Genomic DNA, 16,397 nt, shown 5'->3' with positions numbered 1-16,397 from the left:
AAAGGAATCATCTGTTCACCACCTAGAGAATTAAACATTTACAGATGTCCTAAACTTGAAAAATTAAAGTCAGGGGATTGATTTTTGTTTCTTTTATCAAATAAATCGGTAATTGAATCCCTAATACATTGAATGCAACCCTTCAACGGCAATCCGATGTCCGAATCCAAAAATATACAAAAGGATTGTGATCTAATAAAAAGCACCCCCCCCCTCTGAAGTAATTTGGTAATAAAACTCTTTTGGTGACCAAGAAACAGTGATCCACAGCAATGTCTATGCTACACTAAACTAAGATTAACACTACTGTACTATACAAGTCTCATTTGTCAATTCAGGCATTCAGGGAGTTAGGCTACAGGGTAAATATAGCACTGCTACTAAAAGGTCAAATATACTGTATTAGATAGTCACCATGGATAGAAAGCCAGATGCTTGCAGGTTGCTTTGGGGAAGTAAGTGAGGGAGGGTTGATCCTACAGCTTAAGTCGGCATAAAAGGGACAGAAATGGTGCTCTATTTAAAGGCAAACTGAGAGGCATTCTGGTACTACTGCTTGTAAACACTAATTTGAAGAAGCGTAATACACATATAATACATATATAATATACACCACCACATCAGGTGAGCGAAAGAGTAAGAAAAGATTGAAATTAAAATCTATCTTTTAGCTAGAACGCTTGGATTTAAGGGTCGATCCCACTTTCATTGATAAAGTCATGAGTTTAAAGGCTGAGCAGATGCCAAAACAATGCACAGGGGTTAACATTACTATGTGGTAAGATTTTACAAAGACATCACAGTTTCTTTACTCAAAAAGATCGCAAAGTTAACAGTAGAATTGTACTAGAATATGGCCGATGTCATAAAAGATCCTAAAGAGAAATTCCGGTATATTTCAACCTGGTGGACGAGCTGAATGAGCCTCCTACATCTTTTCAAATATACACAATTTTTACGGGAAATATTTCAAACGCTTGTCTTTGAGTCCGACTGAAAGCAGCACTACGGTGAACTCCACAGGGATCAGCATCCGGGTTAATGTAGATCCTTATGCAGTTATCCCACGTGGTTATTCTGAGATGCTACTTCCTGTGTTTACTTTCTCTCGGACTAAGAGACGAGCGTTGATGATTCATGTAAAATCATGGGTTGTTGTTTTTTTGGAAAGTTCTAATTTCCCAGAATCTCGCCGGATTCACTCTCATCGGGAAATACGCCGGGTTGAATTATTCCAGAATCTTATAGTTATGTTTGGTGTGTGCGGTCACTACTGATTGGCTGAAGAAGTACATTCCTGGACAACATCACATTGCCAAACTTAAGCCAGATTCAACAGATTGAACATTTTTTGATGGACTTTCCCACGTTTCTTACCTCTGTCTCTGCATCAGCAACCCTGATACTTAAAAAAACTAAATGTGGAGTCCTGAGATGAAAGCACAACAGTAGCACACTGACGCTGGATGACCTATAATCTCCAGAAAAAAGTGATCCTAAAAACGAGGTCTTACCTGAAACCGGTCTCTTAATTTCCAAGGCCAGTGTAATGGGAAGGCTGTGCATGAGCTCACAGATTTCCTGGTAAGTAGAGGAGCGCACCGACGTTTCCCCAATTTTGACAATCTCATCTCCAGGACACAGGTTTCCCGTTGTTTCCTGGGTGCACGATTAAGCAAAAGAGATCAAACTCAGCTTGTGACTGAGCGACAGAACCACCAGCGCTCTGGCAAAAAAAAATACGATTATATGTCAAATTATTTGGAATAATCTTGAAATAATTCAAACAGCGAAGTTTTGGCGTAAAGCCGGCAGTATCCATTCACTAATATTGGAGCGGTATGAAGATTAGACCAGTCACACTTACCCTTTCTGCTGCACCTCCAGGCTTTAGCCCAACGACGACGACTTTCAGAGGGGATGACATGATCTCCAGGTCGAGGCCGAACGACTCGTCCTCGCTTCTCCACAGCGTCACGGCGTCGACGGTGCAGACACCCACAAGCTCACTGGCATCTCCCTTTTTGCAGAGCTGATGGGGTACCGAGCCACCGGCGATCTTGGGGTTTCTTCCACACTGGGTGGCTTGGGAAGGGGGCTGGGACGGGCCCAAGACTGGAGAGGGTTCATCCGCTTTGGACTTCTGCTGCTGGGGCAGGTTTGGCGCTTCGATGCTCATCATACTTTTGACCCGCGTCACTGCTTTATGCTCGAGCTTGGGCGAGCGCTTCGACTCCAACTGTCCATCCTCTGGATTTGTGTAGTTATCACTATTGATGGCCAAATTGCTGGGCCCGGAGCCCAAACCGCTTGCCCCCCCTGCTTTGCGGATGGCCATGAGGGGCGACTCGGAAGCCGGTGACTCTGACTTATTGGCAATACCTTCCTCACACTGTGAGAAACTACCACAGAGTGGTGCTTTCCCATCATGGCTTCCGCACCTCTGCAAATCCCCGTCTTCACTGTTTCCATTTATATCCAACGACGATGTAGCACTCACAACTGCTGAATCACATTTGGGAATTTCGGATGCTTGGGCACCGCTGAAGTTAACAGAGTCCGGTTTTGTTGGCCTGCGGAGGAGCCCGGTGTTCCTGGCGTGGTCGTCCTCCTCGTCGCTGAGCTCGTCCTCAAAGCACATCAGCCGTCGCTGGCGGAGAAGCGGGCTTCGCACGGAGGCGGGGCTAGAGACAGCGACGGGCTGGCAGACTGCCTCCATGCGGGGATTTGGGGGAACGGGGGTCTTGTCTTGTGAAGCGTTGAGCACGGGGCCACTCTCCACTTCTGTTAGAGAAGGGGTGAATGCTGAGAATAAGTCATTTTCATTGCCAAATAAAAACAGACAAAGATGAAGATCTGGTGATGGTGTCACAATGCATTAAACCTTTTTTTTACACTATGGGCCGTCTCCCGGATGGGGTTTGAATTAAACCAAGAGTCGGCCTTAATCTAGAGCAGCTAATCCTGCCTCAAAATTGGCTTTCTGAAACAGTCAATTTTGAGCTGCCCCATTAAAAAATTTGACAATCGTGACCGAAACATGGTGAAATATTTGGTCATCGATCACTGGCGCTGTGAGACGCGTCCACTGACGACCGATTCAGAGCTTTGGAGTCAAAAACCAAGTCTGCGAGACAATTCTGTTAAAAAGGACTATATTTAAATGCATTGTGACATATGGAAAAAATAACATGTTCTGAAAAAAGTGTGCATTCACTGTTGAAAAATATCCCCATCAATTTTGAGTCTTTAAGTAAAATTGTACACATGCTATCAATGTTTAGAGGCAAGTAAACTGATCAGACTTGAGTCACAACACAATGTCATTTAAAAAAAAAAAGTTCAATGTTGCTAAACGAATGCTAACGTTGGTCAGTAGCTCCGGGTGTCCAGCAATAGTCACCACAGTGAGAAAAAAAACGCAGATGACATCGAGGGATTTTGGCTCAGAGTTGAATGTTTTTCAACTGGAGGCGTTCCGGGCACTCCTGTAAAAACACGAGGCGCATACAGCGTACGTTCAACTACGCAAAAGCCCAAAATGCTTCCTTCTGATTGAAAACAATTACAAAAAGCTGCTAAAACATCCTCTGTCTGTTGTAGAGCCTCAGTATAAATCCATGTCATCGTTCTACCCCATCAACCATTTTTGTGTCGTTTTCATAACTAGCATATGAGTTATTGAGTTATGGCCAAAAAAGTGTTTTGTGAGGACACAGTGACCTTTGACCACCACATTCTAATCAGTTCAACTTTGAGTTAAAGTGGATGTTTGCGCCAAATTTGATGAAATTTGCTCAAGGAGTTCCCGAGAGAACGCACCGTTTGGACGGACGGAAAAAAATAAAGCCTCCGGCCATGCCTCCATGTCGCCGTCATGGAGGCATAAAAAATGAATCATGAAAAGATGGCGTTTACATTTCATGAGCTAAAGTTAAAAAATCGTGATGAAATAAAAATACTTTTGGTGACGATGGATGTGAGACAAAATAGAAAATGACAAAATCCTCAGTCAGTACCATCTTAGGTACAAATACAGTTGTGTGAAAAAGTGTTTGCCCCCTTCCTGATTTCTTATTTTTTTTGTCACACTTAAATGTTTCAGATCATCAAACAAATTTAAATATTAGACAAAGATAACACAAGTAAACACAAAATGCAGTTTTTAAATGAAGGTTTTTATTGTTAAGGGGGGAAAAAAAATCCAAACCTACATGGCCCTGTGTGAAAAAGTGAAAAAGTGATTGCCCCCTCCCCCCCCTGTTAAAACATAAATTAACTGTGGTTTATCAAAGTAATTGAGATCTATCAGTCTGGAAAAGGTTACAAAGCCATTTCTAAAGCTTTGGGACTCCAGCGAACCACAGTGAGAGCCATTATCCACAAATGGCGAAAACATGGAACAGTGGTGAACCTTGCCAGGAGTGGCCGGCCGACCAAAATTACCCCAAGAGTGCAGCGACGACTCATCCAAGAGGTCACAAAAGACCCCAGAACAACATCCAAAGAACTGCAGGCCTCACTTGCCTCAATTAAGGTCAGTGTTCATGACTCCACCATAAGAAAGAGACTGGGCAAAAATGGCCTGCATGGCAGAGTTCCAAGACGAAAACCACTGCTGAGCAAATAGAACATAAAGGCTCGTCTCAGTTTTGCCAGAAAACATCTTGATGATCCCCAAGACTTTTGGGAAAATACTCTGTGGACTGACGAGACAAAAGTTGAACTTTTGGAAGGTGTATGTCCCATTACATCTGGCGTAAAAGTAACACGGCATTTCAAAAAAGGAACATCATACCAACAGTAAAATATGGTGGTGGTAGTGTGATGGTCTGGGGCTGTTTTGCTGCTTCAGGACCTGGAAGACTTGCTGTGGTAAATGGAACCATGAATTCTGCCGTCTACCAAAAAATCCTGAAGGAGAATGTCCGGCCATCTGTTCGTGACCTCAAGCTGAAGCGCACTTGGGTTCTGCAGCAGGACAATGATCCAAAACACACCAGCAAGTCCACCTCTGAATGGCTTAAGAAAAACAAAATGAAGACTTTGGAGTGGCCTAGTCAAAGTCTCGACCTGAATCCGATTGAGATGCTGTGGCATGACCTTAAAAAGGCGGTTCATGCTCGAAAACCCTCCAATGTGGCTGAATTTCAACAATTCTGCAAAGATGAGTGGGCCAAAATTCCTCTACAGCGATGTAAAAGACTCATGCATTTTGTGTTTACTTGTGTTATCTTTGTCTAATATTTAAATTTGTTTGATGATCTGCAACATTTAAGTGTGACAAACATGCAAAAAAATAAGAAATCAGGAAGGGGGCAAACACTTTTTCACACAACTGTATACTCTGCTGCATGGTACAAAATATTGTCATCTGGACACATTCGGGTCTTCCTCGGAATTCCTTATTAACAAAAGACACAAACTGATTATCATAATGATGCATGGGCTGCATGGGTTCATACAAAACAGGCTAAATCCAAACCTGACAATGACATTTTCTGTTAATCTGATTACAAAGTCACTTTACTGTAGAGAGGTTTAACCCGAAAAAACCTCTCCATGGTATTTAAAATGGGTGAAGTGTTTTTTTACCAAGTGGCCGTGATGAGTTGTCATCCATGGAAGTGCTGCAGCTCCGCTGGTGGAGCGCCTCATCGCTATTGGAGCCCATCAGCACGGACTCGGAGGAGAAGGAGTGGCCGGAAACGTCCTGGGAGAAGTACTGAGACAACTCTGTCTCTGAGCTCAGAGACCCCTGCTACGCCAAAATGAAAGAAGAACAAATCAAGGGAAGGAAGATGAAAACAGAGCGAGCTCAATACTCGCACCACACTACCTGTGTCTACGAACTAAGAAATAAGACATGCATGTCGAGTGCAAACGTACTCTACTGGCCGGCTCAAGGAATCTCTTCATGGTCCAGCTGAGAGAAGGGGAGCCGTCTCCCTGCCTGTCCTTCAGCGTTGGGTAGGGGCTCTTACAGGACACACCTACACATCATACAACCGGGACAGTTAGCATCTGAGCCAGGCTGTTGCTAACTGCCTTTAGCACTTAGTTCAACTGCGGTGCTGGTATTGTAACACCTGTAAAATGACAGGAGAGCAGGAGTACATGGAAGACAAACGTAAAGATATCGGACCTTGGGGGTGAGACGAAGGTCTGTTTTTGCTCATTTTGTCGCGGTGTGTGGATCGAGCTATGATTTGATCCATCTCCTGTTCCGATACCTGAGAAAAGACAATGAGATGCAAGAGTTCTATCAAGACTAGAACAACACTATGCTGGCAACTACTAGAAATGAACACAACAGTAATGAAGGCATCATATGGAATGTTAAATAAAAATGTACATAATGAAAGGTATAAAAAGTAAAAAGGGCATAAAATGAAAGCATGCCTTCATATGTATGAGTACCAATATTCCAACTAACAAACGTAAACTAAATATGATTGTACCACCACCCCCACTATGAAGCATGGATGGCAGCTTCCTGCTGTGAGGCTGGTTCTCAGTAGCAGGAGCTGGAAGGCTTGTGAAGATCAACGGTCAAACAAGCATCAACCTCCGGGTCTGAGAATGAAGCCTATCAGGAAGTGTCTTAATCTTGTATTCTCTCTAGTGTCCACCAGGGGGCGACTCTATGAGAAAATGACTCTACTTCTCTCTTGATTTATTACCTCAGTAAACATTGTAAACATGAGTTTATGGTCTCAATCTCTAGTTTCAAGTCTTCTTCAATACAGCATGATGTTCATTTAGTAAATTATCTTGTTATTGACTGTTGACCTCTACAAACAAACCTGTTAGCAAACCAAAACTAGCATCCAAACTAATATAGTTAACATGAATGACGGATGCACCTTGCTCACAAAGCTACCTGGTAATGGCAGCTAGCTTATCACAAAAAACTGCATCACGGTTTGCATTTTGACAGTCCTACAGCAAGTTAATGGGAATGATCTACCCTTTACTCTTTCTTTGGCATGCTCCAAGTAGCCTGTGGGACACTTCCTGGTGTGTTTTTGAATAGAAAAAGAGTTCAAGCTGTTGAATATCTTAAAAGAGATCTATATAAATAGAGACACTCATCCTCTTACCTTGGGGTTAGGGTGCCTGCTGATAATGAGACTGACAGGTCCAGGGCCACATTCACTGAGGATGGCATAGGCCTCGCTGAGAGCGGCATGACGGAGACTGACCGAGTCCACCTCCAGTATCTGATCCCCACGACTACACGGAGGAGCACAGGCATCGGCAAAACACCGTCAAAGACCTCTTTGTACATACCCGAATGGAAATGAAATGTACCCACGTACAATCACATGGAAACATTATATGCACAACAAATTATGGATGAATATATCTTCTATGGAAGCCCTGAGAGGCAACTGATAAAAACAAATTCTGGTGTTACATTTTCCAAGTCTGATCTAAATAGTTTTCTCTCCTGTGTTTATGACTTGAGAACATGTGGAATTTTCCTTAGAAGTTCCTTAAATATGTATTTTCATCATTCTTAAAGGGACAATTCATCCTCAAATCAAAAATACATATGTGTCCTCTTACCTGTAGTACAGTACAGTGAGCTGCCTAGTGTTGTAGATATCGTCCTGAGAGATGTCTGCCCTCTCTTGTAATGTAATCTAAAAAGCTATGTGCAAAAAGAAAATAGTTCCTCCATGAACCTTCTCACAACAAGGTCTTTGGACTATCCAGAGTAAGCTTGAGAAGTATTAACAATTTCTGGAAAGAGACATTGCTGTTGAGGTTTTCAAATGTATTTTTTTGGTGCTTTTAGCACCGCAACCCAATTGCCATCTAGTTCCATTATATTGGAGAGAAGGCAGACATCTCTAAGGCCGATATCTCCAAAACAAGGCACCTCTCACCAAAACAATGTCAATTGATAAATGGCACGACAGGTAGGAAACAAATATAGTTTTTTGTCACTTTTGGGGTGAATTGTCCCTTTAAGTAATACACCACAGGTGAGAAAACAATTTAGATGAAACTTAGAACACGGAACACCAGTCCAATTTTTTGCATCTCGCGGCTTCCGTACTTTTCAACCAACGAGCTAATATTAAAGTATGTATTTCAGTTTCCAGTTCAAAGATGACCCTGGAGTTTTATTTTTGTACCTAAGCCTGCTGTCCATCTTGGCCACAGATCCCAGTGCCAGGCTATGGATGTAGATGCCAGGAGCAGCGTTCTCCAGGGTCAGACAGCAAACTCCAATCCCGAGACCAACACTGGGCTCTAAAAAAAAACAAGAAAAAACATCCATTAACAGAACAGAAGGTTTTGCAAAACCGCCTTGTAAAGTATGACTGCTAGCCCAAAAATATAATTCGTACAGGCACAAAGCAGTCGAGGATATACTGTACAAAAGTATGAGGACATACGGTCCCGTTACTTTTGTATAATTCTGGTCCAGGTCCATGTTTCATGGTTTGAGCTCATTGGTTCCAATGAAGGGAAATCTTAATGCTACAATGATATTCGACACAAATAATGTCCTTGCTACTTTTTGCCAACAGCTTATGTTTGTCCCTTCTCTGTTTCAATTAAATAAAGAATGATTTCCCAGTTTGGTGTGGGAGAACTTGACTGAACCCCATTCAACACCTTTGGGTTGAGCTGAATGGAACAAAAAGAAGTATAAATATTAGAGGTGTAAGAAAATATAGATACACTTGAGTGTTGCAATGTTACGTTTTGTGTTACTGCATCAACTCTCAAAAAACACTATGGATTTTTAATTGATAGTTCACATGCAAAAGATCACACAAAAAGTAGTGTCATGATGTTGTATGTTACAGGGACAGGGATAAATCAAATGCAGAGCCAGCTGTTCGGATTGCATAAAAATGTTTTACAAAATGTCAGATTCTGTGCGTATGGTCATTCCCAAAGACTGAGTCAGGACCCACAGGTGGGCTGCAGGACAGTTTATTTGGGCTGCCAAATAAATCAGCAGAATTTCTCCCATAGTCTTTCAATTAAAATGTACGTCTGCAGTTCCCCTTTGAGCCACATGAGGGAGCCTGAGTGTTAGTATTGTTTGAGCCTACTTATAACAGGGACTCTAATAAACTTTCTTTTTGTTCTATTGATGAGCCCGTTAACTCCTCCTACATGCATGTATTGGGTCGCATTTATCAAGCATTTAACACATCAATAACATGCATTAAACAAAGTTGTTATTTATCAAACATAGGTATTTTCTAAATGGCTGGTTTACCTATAACGGTCAGGAACATTCATTTACGCACAAATTATAGTTAAGACCTATTGTGAATTGGGTCATGATGGTCTGTCGTTTTGAATAAGTGGGTCCCCGGAAAAAAAAAGTTTGGGAAACACTGCTTAATACAATGACAGTTTTCATAAATTAAAATAAAAAAAAAAAAAATCACAATATATCGCCATATATGGAATCGTAACCCCTGAATCATGATATTTAATGTAACGCCACTACACAGCCCTAATATGTACTGTATGTAAAATAAAAATATTAATAATTATTTATGTTAAGTTGCAAATTTACTCTGATCTTGGTTTCAGAAAAAGACACCTGCAGGATATCTCAAAACAGGAAGTGGAATGAAAACCAAGGGTTGTCTCTGGGTTCTCCGTCAGGTCAGCCAACCTTTATGAAGTGTGACCTCCATGATGATGCAGTCTTTGGGACCAGGACCGGGGCCCTTGTGGCCGTCAGCCTCCTCACCCCCCGAGGGGACGGGTGTTCCCCCGCTGGTGTTGGAGTTGGGCGAGCTGGAGCGGCTGAGGAGGGTGGGGGTCGGACAGGGGGTCAGGGTGGGACTACGCAGGCGGGTTCGGATCGTCAGCGTCACCACACCTTTTTTCAGTTGCTGTTGGAAGAACATGAAATGGGGTTGAATGCCCATGTCTGTAATGCATCGTCAACATACTTACAATGCGTTACAATCTGCTTATAACACTGTATAATTAAAGCTATAAGCACTTATAAATATCCATAATGCTTTATTACAATAATCATGACACATTATAACACATTTTATAAGACTTTTAAGGTCAATGGCGTAACATATTATTTCTATACATCTTTTTGTATGTATCATGGTGTATTATTATGTCCATAGATGTAAACAATGTAATATTTTTATTCTGTATTATAATGTGAGTTACTCTAAGTGGTTATTCATGCATTACGTTTAAATCTATGCAAGAATAACACACAATTTAATTTTCACTTTACTTAAGGCAAACAATGCACAGTATAACAGTGATTATAATGCATTTATGAAAAAATAATAATATATAACAACTATGGGAATTATAATACACTGTGATCATTGGGTGACCAGCAATTATGAAATATTATGATACTTGACCATATAAGTTATTATACATTGCTTTATAATTTGTTCTGAATATTGTTATACAGCATTATGAATGTTTAAGAATGTTTAGAACTATGATTATATAATGCTAGAAGCAGATTTTAACACATTATAAGTATGTTTATGATGCATTAGAGACATGGAAATGTTACCAAAAATCTGACGAATTCAAAAACTACTAGTTTTCCCAAAAACAGAACAACCAAAGCAGTTCTTGGTCTCTTCACAAAAACATTTAAATTTAGTCAGAGACATTCTTTTGTCTGAAGGAAAAACGAATGTCGTCACAGATATTTTTAGAAAATAAAAAAGTTTATCTTTCTTCAGCTTTTCGCAACTGACCGAACTGTTTTCAACAACACCAATACACAGAACACATTTCAACTATGCAGTCCACCTTGAAGGTCTGGATGGCCTGTTGGTGCGTGAGTCCTTGGAGAGACTCCCCGTTCACTTCCAGGATCTCATCCCCTGCACAGGGAAGCCCACGGTTAGAAATAGCATGGGCGTAAATGAAGATCACGGAATCGATAAATGGAAAGCAACGGTTACCCTCTTTCAGTCGTCCGTCGGCTGCCGCCGCTCCGTGAGGGAAAATGGTTTTGACAAAAATCCCCATCTGACCGCGAGCCGAGTCCTGCCCACCAACAATACTGAATCCTAGGCCCTATGAAAGGTAGATCTCATGTCAGAAAGGACGACAACGACACAGTAGTCATTTGTTTTTCTAAGAATATTGTGTTTTTATGGTGGTGACACAAGAGCTCATAGTACTCTGTTACCCCACTAGAGAGCTGTGCTCCCAGAATGCTCAAAAAGTAGGATGGGAGCCAGAGCCTTTAGCTACCAAGCTCCTCTCTGGGGAACCAGCTTCCATTTCCAATCCGGGTGGCAGACACACACAACTTTTAAGAGAAGTCTAAAGACTTTCCTCTTTGATTACGTTTATAGTTAGGGCTGGCTCAGGTTTATAGCTAGGGCCGGCTCAGGTTTATGGTTAGGGCTGGCTCAGGTTTATAGTTAGGGCCGGCTCAGGTTTATGGTTAGGGCCGGCTCAGGTTTATAGTTAGGGCTGGCTCAGGTTTATGGTTAGGGCCGGCTCAGGTTTATAGTTAGGGCCGGCTCAGGTTTATGGTTAGGGCCGGCTCAGGTTTATGGTTAGGGCCGGCTCAGGTTTATAGTTAGGGCCGGCTCAGGTTTATGGCTAGGGCCGGCTCAGGTTTATGGCTAGGGCTGGCTCAGGTTTATAGTTAGGGCTGGTTCAGGTTTATAGTTAGGGCCGGCTCAGGTTTATAGTTAGGGCCGGCTCAGGTTTATAGCTAGGGCCGGCTCAGGTTTGCCTTAGTCCAGCCCCTAGATATGCCACTGTAGACCCAGACTGCCGGGGGACTTCCCACTGAGCTCCTCTCTCCATCTGTATGAATCCATGTCCCATTAATGCACATTACAAACTTTGCTTCTACCCTGGAGTCTTTGTGCTTTCTTGCCTCACAGTTTTCCATGGATCAGGTTTACACATGGACGTGGTTGTGCCTTCTGCCGTGGACCAAATGACACCCACTGCTACTGCTATTATTAGTCACATTTCTATTACTATAACTGTTACTAATACTGCTTTTATTATCATTATTATTCTACTATATCAACTGTTGTTGTTATTATTAGTAGTTATTCTGCTTACTACTCTTATTATATGAATCATTTATGTCATATGCATTGAATGTGTTGTAAGACTATCATGTAGCACTTGGAGTGCATTCTCTGAGCTTTATTCATGCGCACGTGTCAAAAGGAGTGCACTCACCTTGCCCTGGCCTTTCATCAGCACTATGCTGGAGATAATGGACGGCTGCGCCAGTCGCCATGGAGACTCCACTTGAATGGTACTCAGGGAGCGGGCTGATTTCTTAATGATCTGATACTCCTGAATATTAAGAGATGAATATGAAAACAGCAAAACACAGTCAGACAAATTCATCTCGTGAGAACAACAGTTATTGATAGTGTGATGAGACGTTTACTTTTTTTATTCGAATGGTATTTTTGCATGAATCCCACAAACTTCAGGACGATATAGGATGACTTAACTCTGAGTCTGTGGTTCTAAATGTCTTTGTATCCAAACGTTTTAAACTCATTTTATTGGTTCTTTTTGTATATTTATACAGTATATTTATATTTACACATATTTGTTCAGTACTTGTGTACAAAACAGTCTTGTCTATTCTTTACCTTTACCTGTTTAGCTTTGTTGACCATGTTCCTAGCTGTTATTTCTATTGCTGTGTTAATAAATTGAGTCAAATTCCTTGTACCTGCACAAATACCTGACCAATAAAGCTGAGTCTGATGTCCCTTTCTATTTGAGTTGAGTGTGCAAATGCATGTACATCTCTCTATCTTTTTCCATCAACATAGGTATACGTGCTTGTGATTCATGTGCAGGCTGTTTTAAGGCAGATGCTATCGAGTGCTGCAAAAAAAGGAGTTAGCATTTTGCACTTCCGGTTCTCGCATTTCAAAGTCAATGGGTTTTTGGTTAGATGCCTGAAATAAGGTCTGTGGTTCAACACAAGCTTGAGAGATGTTAACGTTTTGTTCTACGACATAAAATACAGAGGTAGATACTCCACTCTTGAATTCAGAGGCGTTTAAGTGTTTAAAAAAAGGCGGTTGCTAACAAGTGGCTCAATGAGACTACTAAACGTCATCACACATACTATCTTCTTTCCATTTCCATCTTGTTGGTTATCCTGGCCTCAACCTATCCGCTATGGAAATCTGATTTTATGATCTGCATATGACCATTTTATGTCATGATAAAATATATATATTTCAGGCCATGACGCATGCTCTTTATGTACATCTCAACACCATCAGTCGAAGAACAAGGGGAGACATTCACTGACCTGTCTCACTCCAGCGGTGTCCAGCTGTTGGGGTAAGGAGTGTTTGCGGTGACCGGGTGGAGGCTTCTCCGCCACTTCACAGCTGCTCACACCGTTCTCCACAAGCAGCTCATCGTCCTCACCCACTGACTCCAGGCGACTGCTCCCTCCTGAGCCACCAAAAGAGAATAATTGACAGTGAATATCAAGGTCAAGAAGATACCAAACTCTGGGAGCACTGGTTGGAGCGCCACTACGGAAATAAGATGTACAAATGTAATTTAAATGTGTTCATTTCTGTGGAGTACAAACCCTGGGATCGACTGCCGAGCTTCATCGGCGTGGGGCTGCATGAGGATCCTTTGAGTGCCTCTCCCTGACTTTGTCCTTCAAGGTTCTCCAAGTTAGTCAACTGTAACAGGGTAAAAACACACAGAGATGTTCAATTCTTAAACAAATATGCACTGCCTGATATCTGTTACTTCCACAATCAAACCACAAAACACAGTTTTGTCTGTTCATAAACCATTTCATAAATACATTACCTTTTTTTAGATAACATTTTAAGTTCCATATATTGTATAGTTGTATAGTATTAGTGTGCTATTCCAAATGGACACTCTGTCGCTGCTCTGTTGTACTGAAAGCAGTCATTAAGGTGGTCCATCAGGATGGATCCTGACACCTCCATCTAGGATATCTCGATGTTTTCAAACAGGAGTACAGCCCAGGAAGCTTAATTATGAATGCTGCTATGGCAAAGGAACAACCCACTCTACACCCTCCTATTGGCTAGTGCCAAGGGGCAACCTTCGCTTCTGAAAAGTGCCTTAAACTTGCACTCTTTCCAGCAGGGGGCAACAATAGAAGTCAATGAGGGGGGTCACAACTCCAGGGGGTCACAGCGGACTGGTGGCCGCTGGTGTCTTCACAGCGGCGGGTGAAGTGGAGGGACCGTTAGACCCAGCACTGCTGATTGCCACCAGCCAGCAGTTCGGCTCATTTTCGGAAACTGGTGTAGCATTAAAGCATGGTGGAATTAGCAAGCTAACCAGCTAGGTTTACTTGTGAAAATTAATTGCAACATTATGGTCTCCTTAAAATGTCTTATTCAGCATTTGGTTTGTATTTAGCTCCACCCTCTCATGTCACTTCTAGTTCCAAAAAACCAAGATGGCGAGGCCAAATAGCAGAACCAGAGGTTTCAAAACTGGAATCCACAAACCAAAGGGTGATGTCACAGTGAGTAGGTCCACTTACATTTTATACAGTCTATCGTTAGTACTTGATGTCTTCATTGGTTGGGTTGGTTAGCTTTAGACAGACTTAGTTAAGTGCTACACAAACACACAAACATATAGTATATATCTGTGTGTACCAGGTAGGGGTTGTGCGAATTGGGGCTGCAGTCAGTCTGTGGGGAGCGAGAGGGAGCAGTATGAGATAGGGAGGACAAGGAATTGCAGGTGCTGACCAGGTCCGGCAGACTGGTGGAAGGGAAGCGCTCAAAACCCACGTCTGACTCCTCCTGCAGAGACAGAAAAGAAATTTAAGATGGCGTTGGTGAGACGTTGGTCATTTTAATTCATGCAAATTTAGTATGTTAGATATGTAGCTCTGGGAGAGGAGAAAGGGATGTGTTGTATGTTTCCATTTCACACAGGAACAATAAAAAAAAAAACATTATCACAGCAGGAGTCTCTCTTTGTTCATACAACCAATGTTGGACCTTTACCTGGAACTTGGCCAAAGTTGTCCATATTATGGAGCTAGGCCTGTCACGATAATTATTATAGATTTGTCTTACAATATATGGACATGACTCCGATCACTTCTACGTTATCGACTTATCGTACGATATATGGACATGACTCCGATCACTTCTATGTTATCGACTTATCGTACGATATATGGACATGACTCCGATCACTTATACGTTATCAACTTATCGTACGCTATATGGACATGACTTCTTTATATCGTACAATATATGTACATGACTTCTATCAATTTTTATATTATTGACTTTTTGTACGACATATGGACGTGACCTCCTAATATTGTACGGTATATGGACATGACTGCGACCATTTTTACGTTACCGACTTTTGTATGATATATGGACATGCCTTTAATATTTGTGACGTTATTGACTTACTGTACAACTTATGGACATGACTTCAATCATATTTACACTATCAACTTATTGTACGATATACGGACATCCCTTGAATAATTTTTACGTTTTTGACTTATTGTACGATATATGGAAATGACCGTGATCCTTTTTACGTTATCTACTTATGGTACGATATATGGACATGACCTGAATAATGTTTATGCTATAGTCTTATGGTACGATATATGGACATGACCTGAATAATGTTTATGCTATAGTCTTATGGTACGATATATGGACCTGATTTACATACACACGTTTGTTTACATAAGAAACATTTGAGGCGACATGATCCCAGTATAAACGGCAGGGTTTTCCCTACCATTGTTAAGACTTGGACATTGCGCGGCCATTGTACATTAATGCGCTTCTGTTATGATGCTATTATGTTATCATTATGTCAAGGGCATAAAAAAGTCTTAGAATGACTATAATTTCCTTCATTGTCATCATTTCAGGGACAATAAATCGTCCAACAAAAAATGTTTTCTTGACAGACCTATATGGCTCTTGTCTTCCCACATGCATTGGGAAAAAAGGAAAAATTGTGGAGTAAAGAGAAGTTTTATTTAGTTTTGTGCAGCTCTGTGCAACACTGTGCAGGATGATGGGGGTGTATTTTGTTCTCACTGATCCCATTACTGTCTTGACCGCTATCCAGGTTGCTGGATCTGGAGCTGTCTAGAGTGTTCCCTGAGATTCGTACTGAAATGATGACGGCTGTGTGACCAGTTGCACAAGAGTAAAGTTGCCATCTTTCCAAACAGACGCCACAGTGCTTCTTTATTTTTTTTACTGTATCTTACACTCAAAGCATGGTTGTTGTACTTTAGGGCTGCAGTAACATTTAGTGAGAATAAGCCACATTTATTTTCAAAAGGCAGCTGTCTGTCTGTGTGTGTGTTTGTGTGTGTGTGTACCTACCCTGCTGGCCAC

The 16,397-nt window shown here is 41.7% G+C and overlaps 1 protein-coding gene across 1 annotated transcript in view; it reads right to left on the bottom strand.

Annotated features, from left to right (window-relative positions):
• pdzd2 (PDZ domain containing 2) overlaps positions 1-16,397 on the bottom strand; it is a 52,532-nt gene that overhangs the window by 8,853 nt on the left and 27,282 nt on the right. The window contains exons 2-15 of the mRNA XM_031875835.1: positions 14,661-14,828; positions 13,595-13,694; positions 13,304-13,452; positions 12,199-12,318; positions 10,947-11,061; positions 10,792-10,865; positions 9,659-9,881; positions 8,148-8,265; positions 7,104-7,236; positions 6,146-6,233; positions 5,890-5,993; positions 5,596-5,761; positions 1,868-2,784; positions 1,515-1,659 (exon numbers count right to left, since the gene is read on the bottom strand). Of these exons, the coding sequence (XP_031731695.1) occupies positions 1,515-1,659; positions 1,868-2,784; positions 5,596-5,761; positions 5,890-5,993; positions 6,146-6,233; positions 7,104-7,236; positions 8,148-8,265; positions 9,659-9,881; positions 10,792-10,865; positions 10,947-11,061; positions 12,199-12,318; positions 13,304-13,452; positions 13,595-13,694; positions 14,661-14,828 (2,620 nt within the window). The remainder of the gene's footprint in view (positions 1-1,514; positions 1,660-1,867; positions 2,785-5,595; positions 5,762-5,889; positions 5,994-6,145; positions 6,234-7,103; positions 7,237-8,147; positions 8,266-9,658; positions 9,882-10,791; positions 10,866-10,946; positions 11,062-12,198; positions 12,319-13,303; positions 13,453-13,594; positions 13,695-14,660; positions 14,829-16,397) is intronic.

This window comes from Anarrhichthys ocellatus, unplaced genomic scaffold (genome assembly GCF_004355925.1).
Source record: "Anarrhichthys ocellatus isolate YVR2014 unplaced genomic scaffold, GSC_Weel_1.0 scaffold97, whole genome shotgun sequence".
Classification (NCBI taxonomy): Eukaryota; Metazoa; Chordata; class Actinopteri; order Perciformes; family Anarhichadidae; genus Anarrhichthys; species Anarrhichthys ocellatus.
This window is presented reverse-complemented; position numbering and strand designations above follow the sequence as displayed.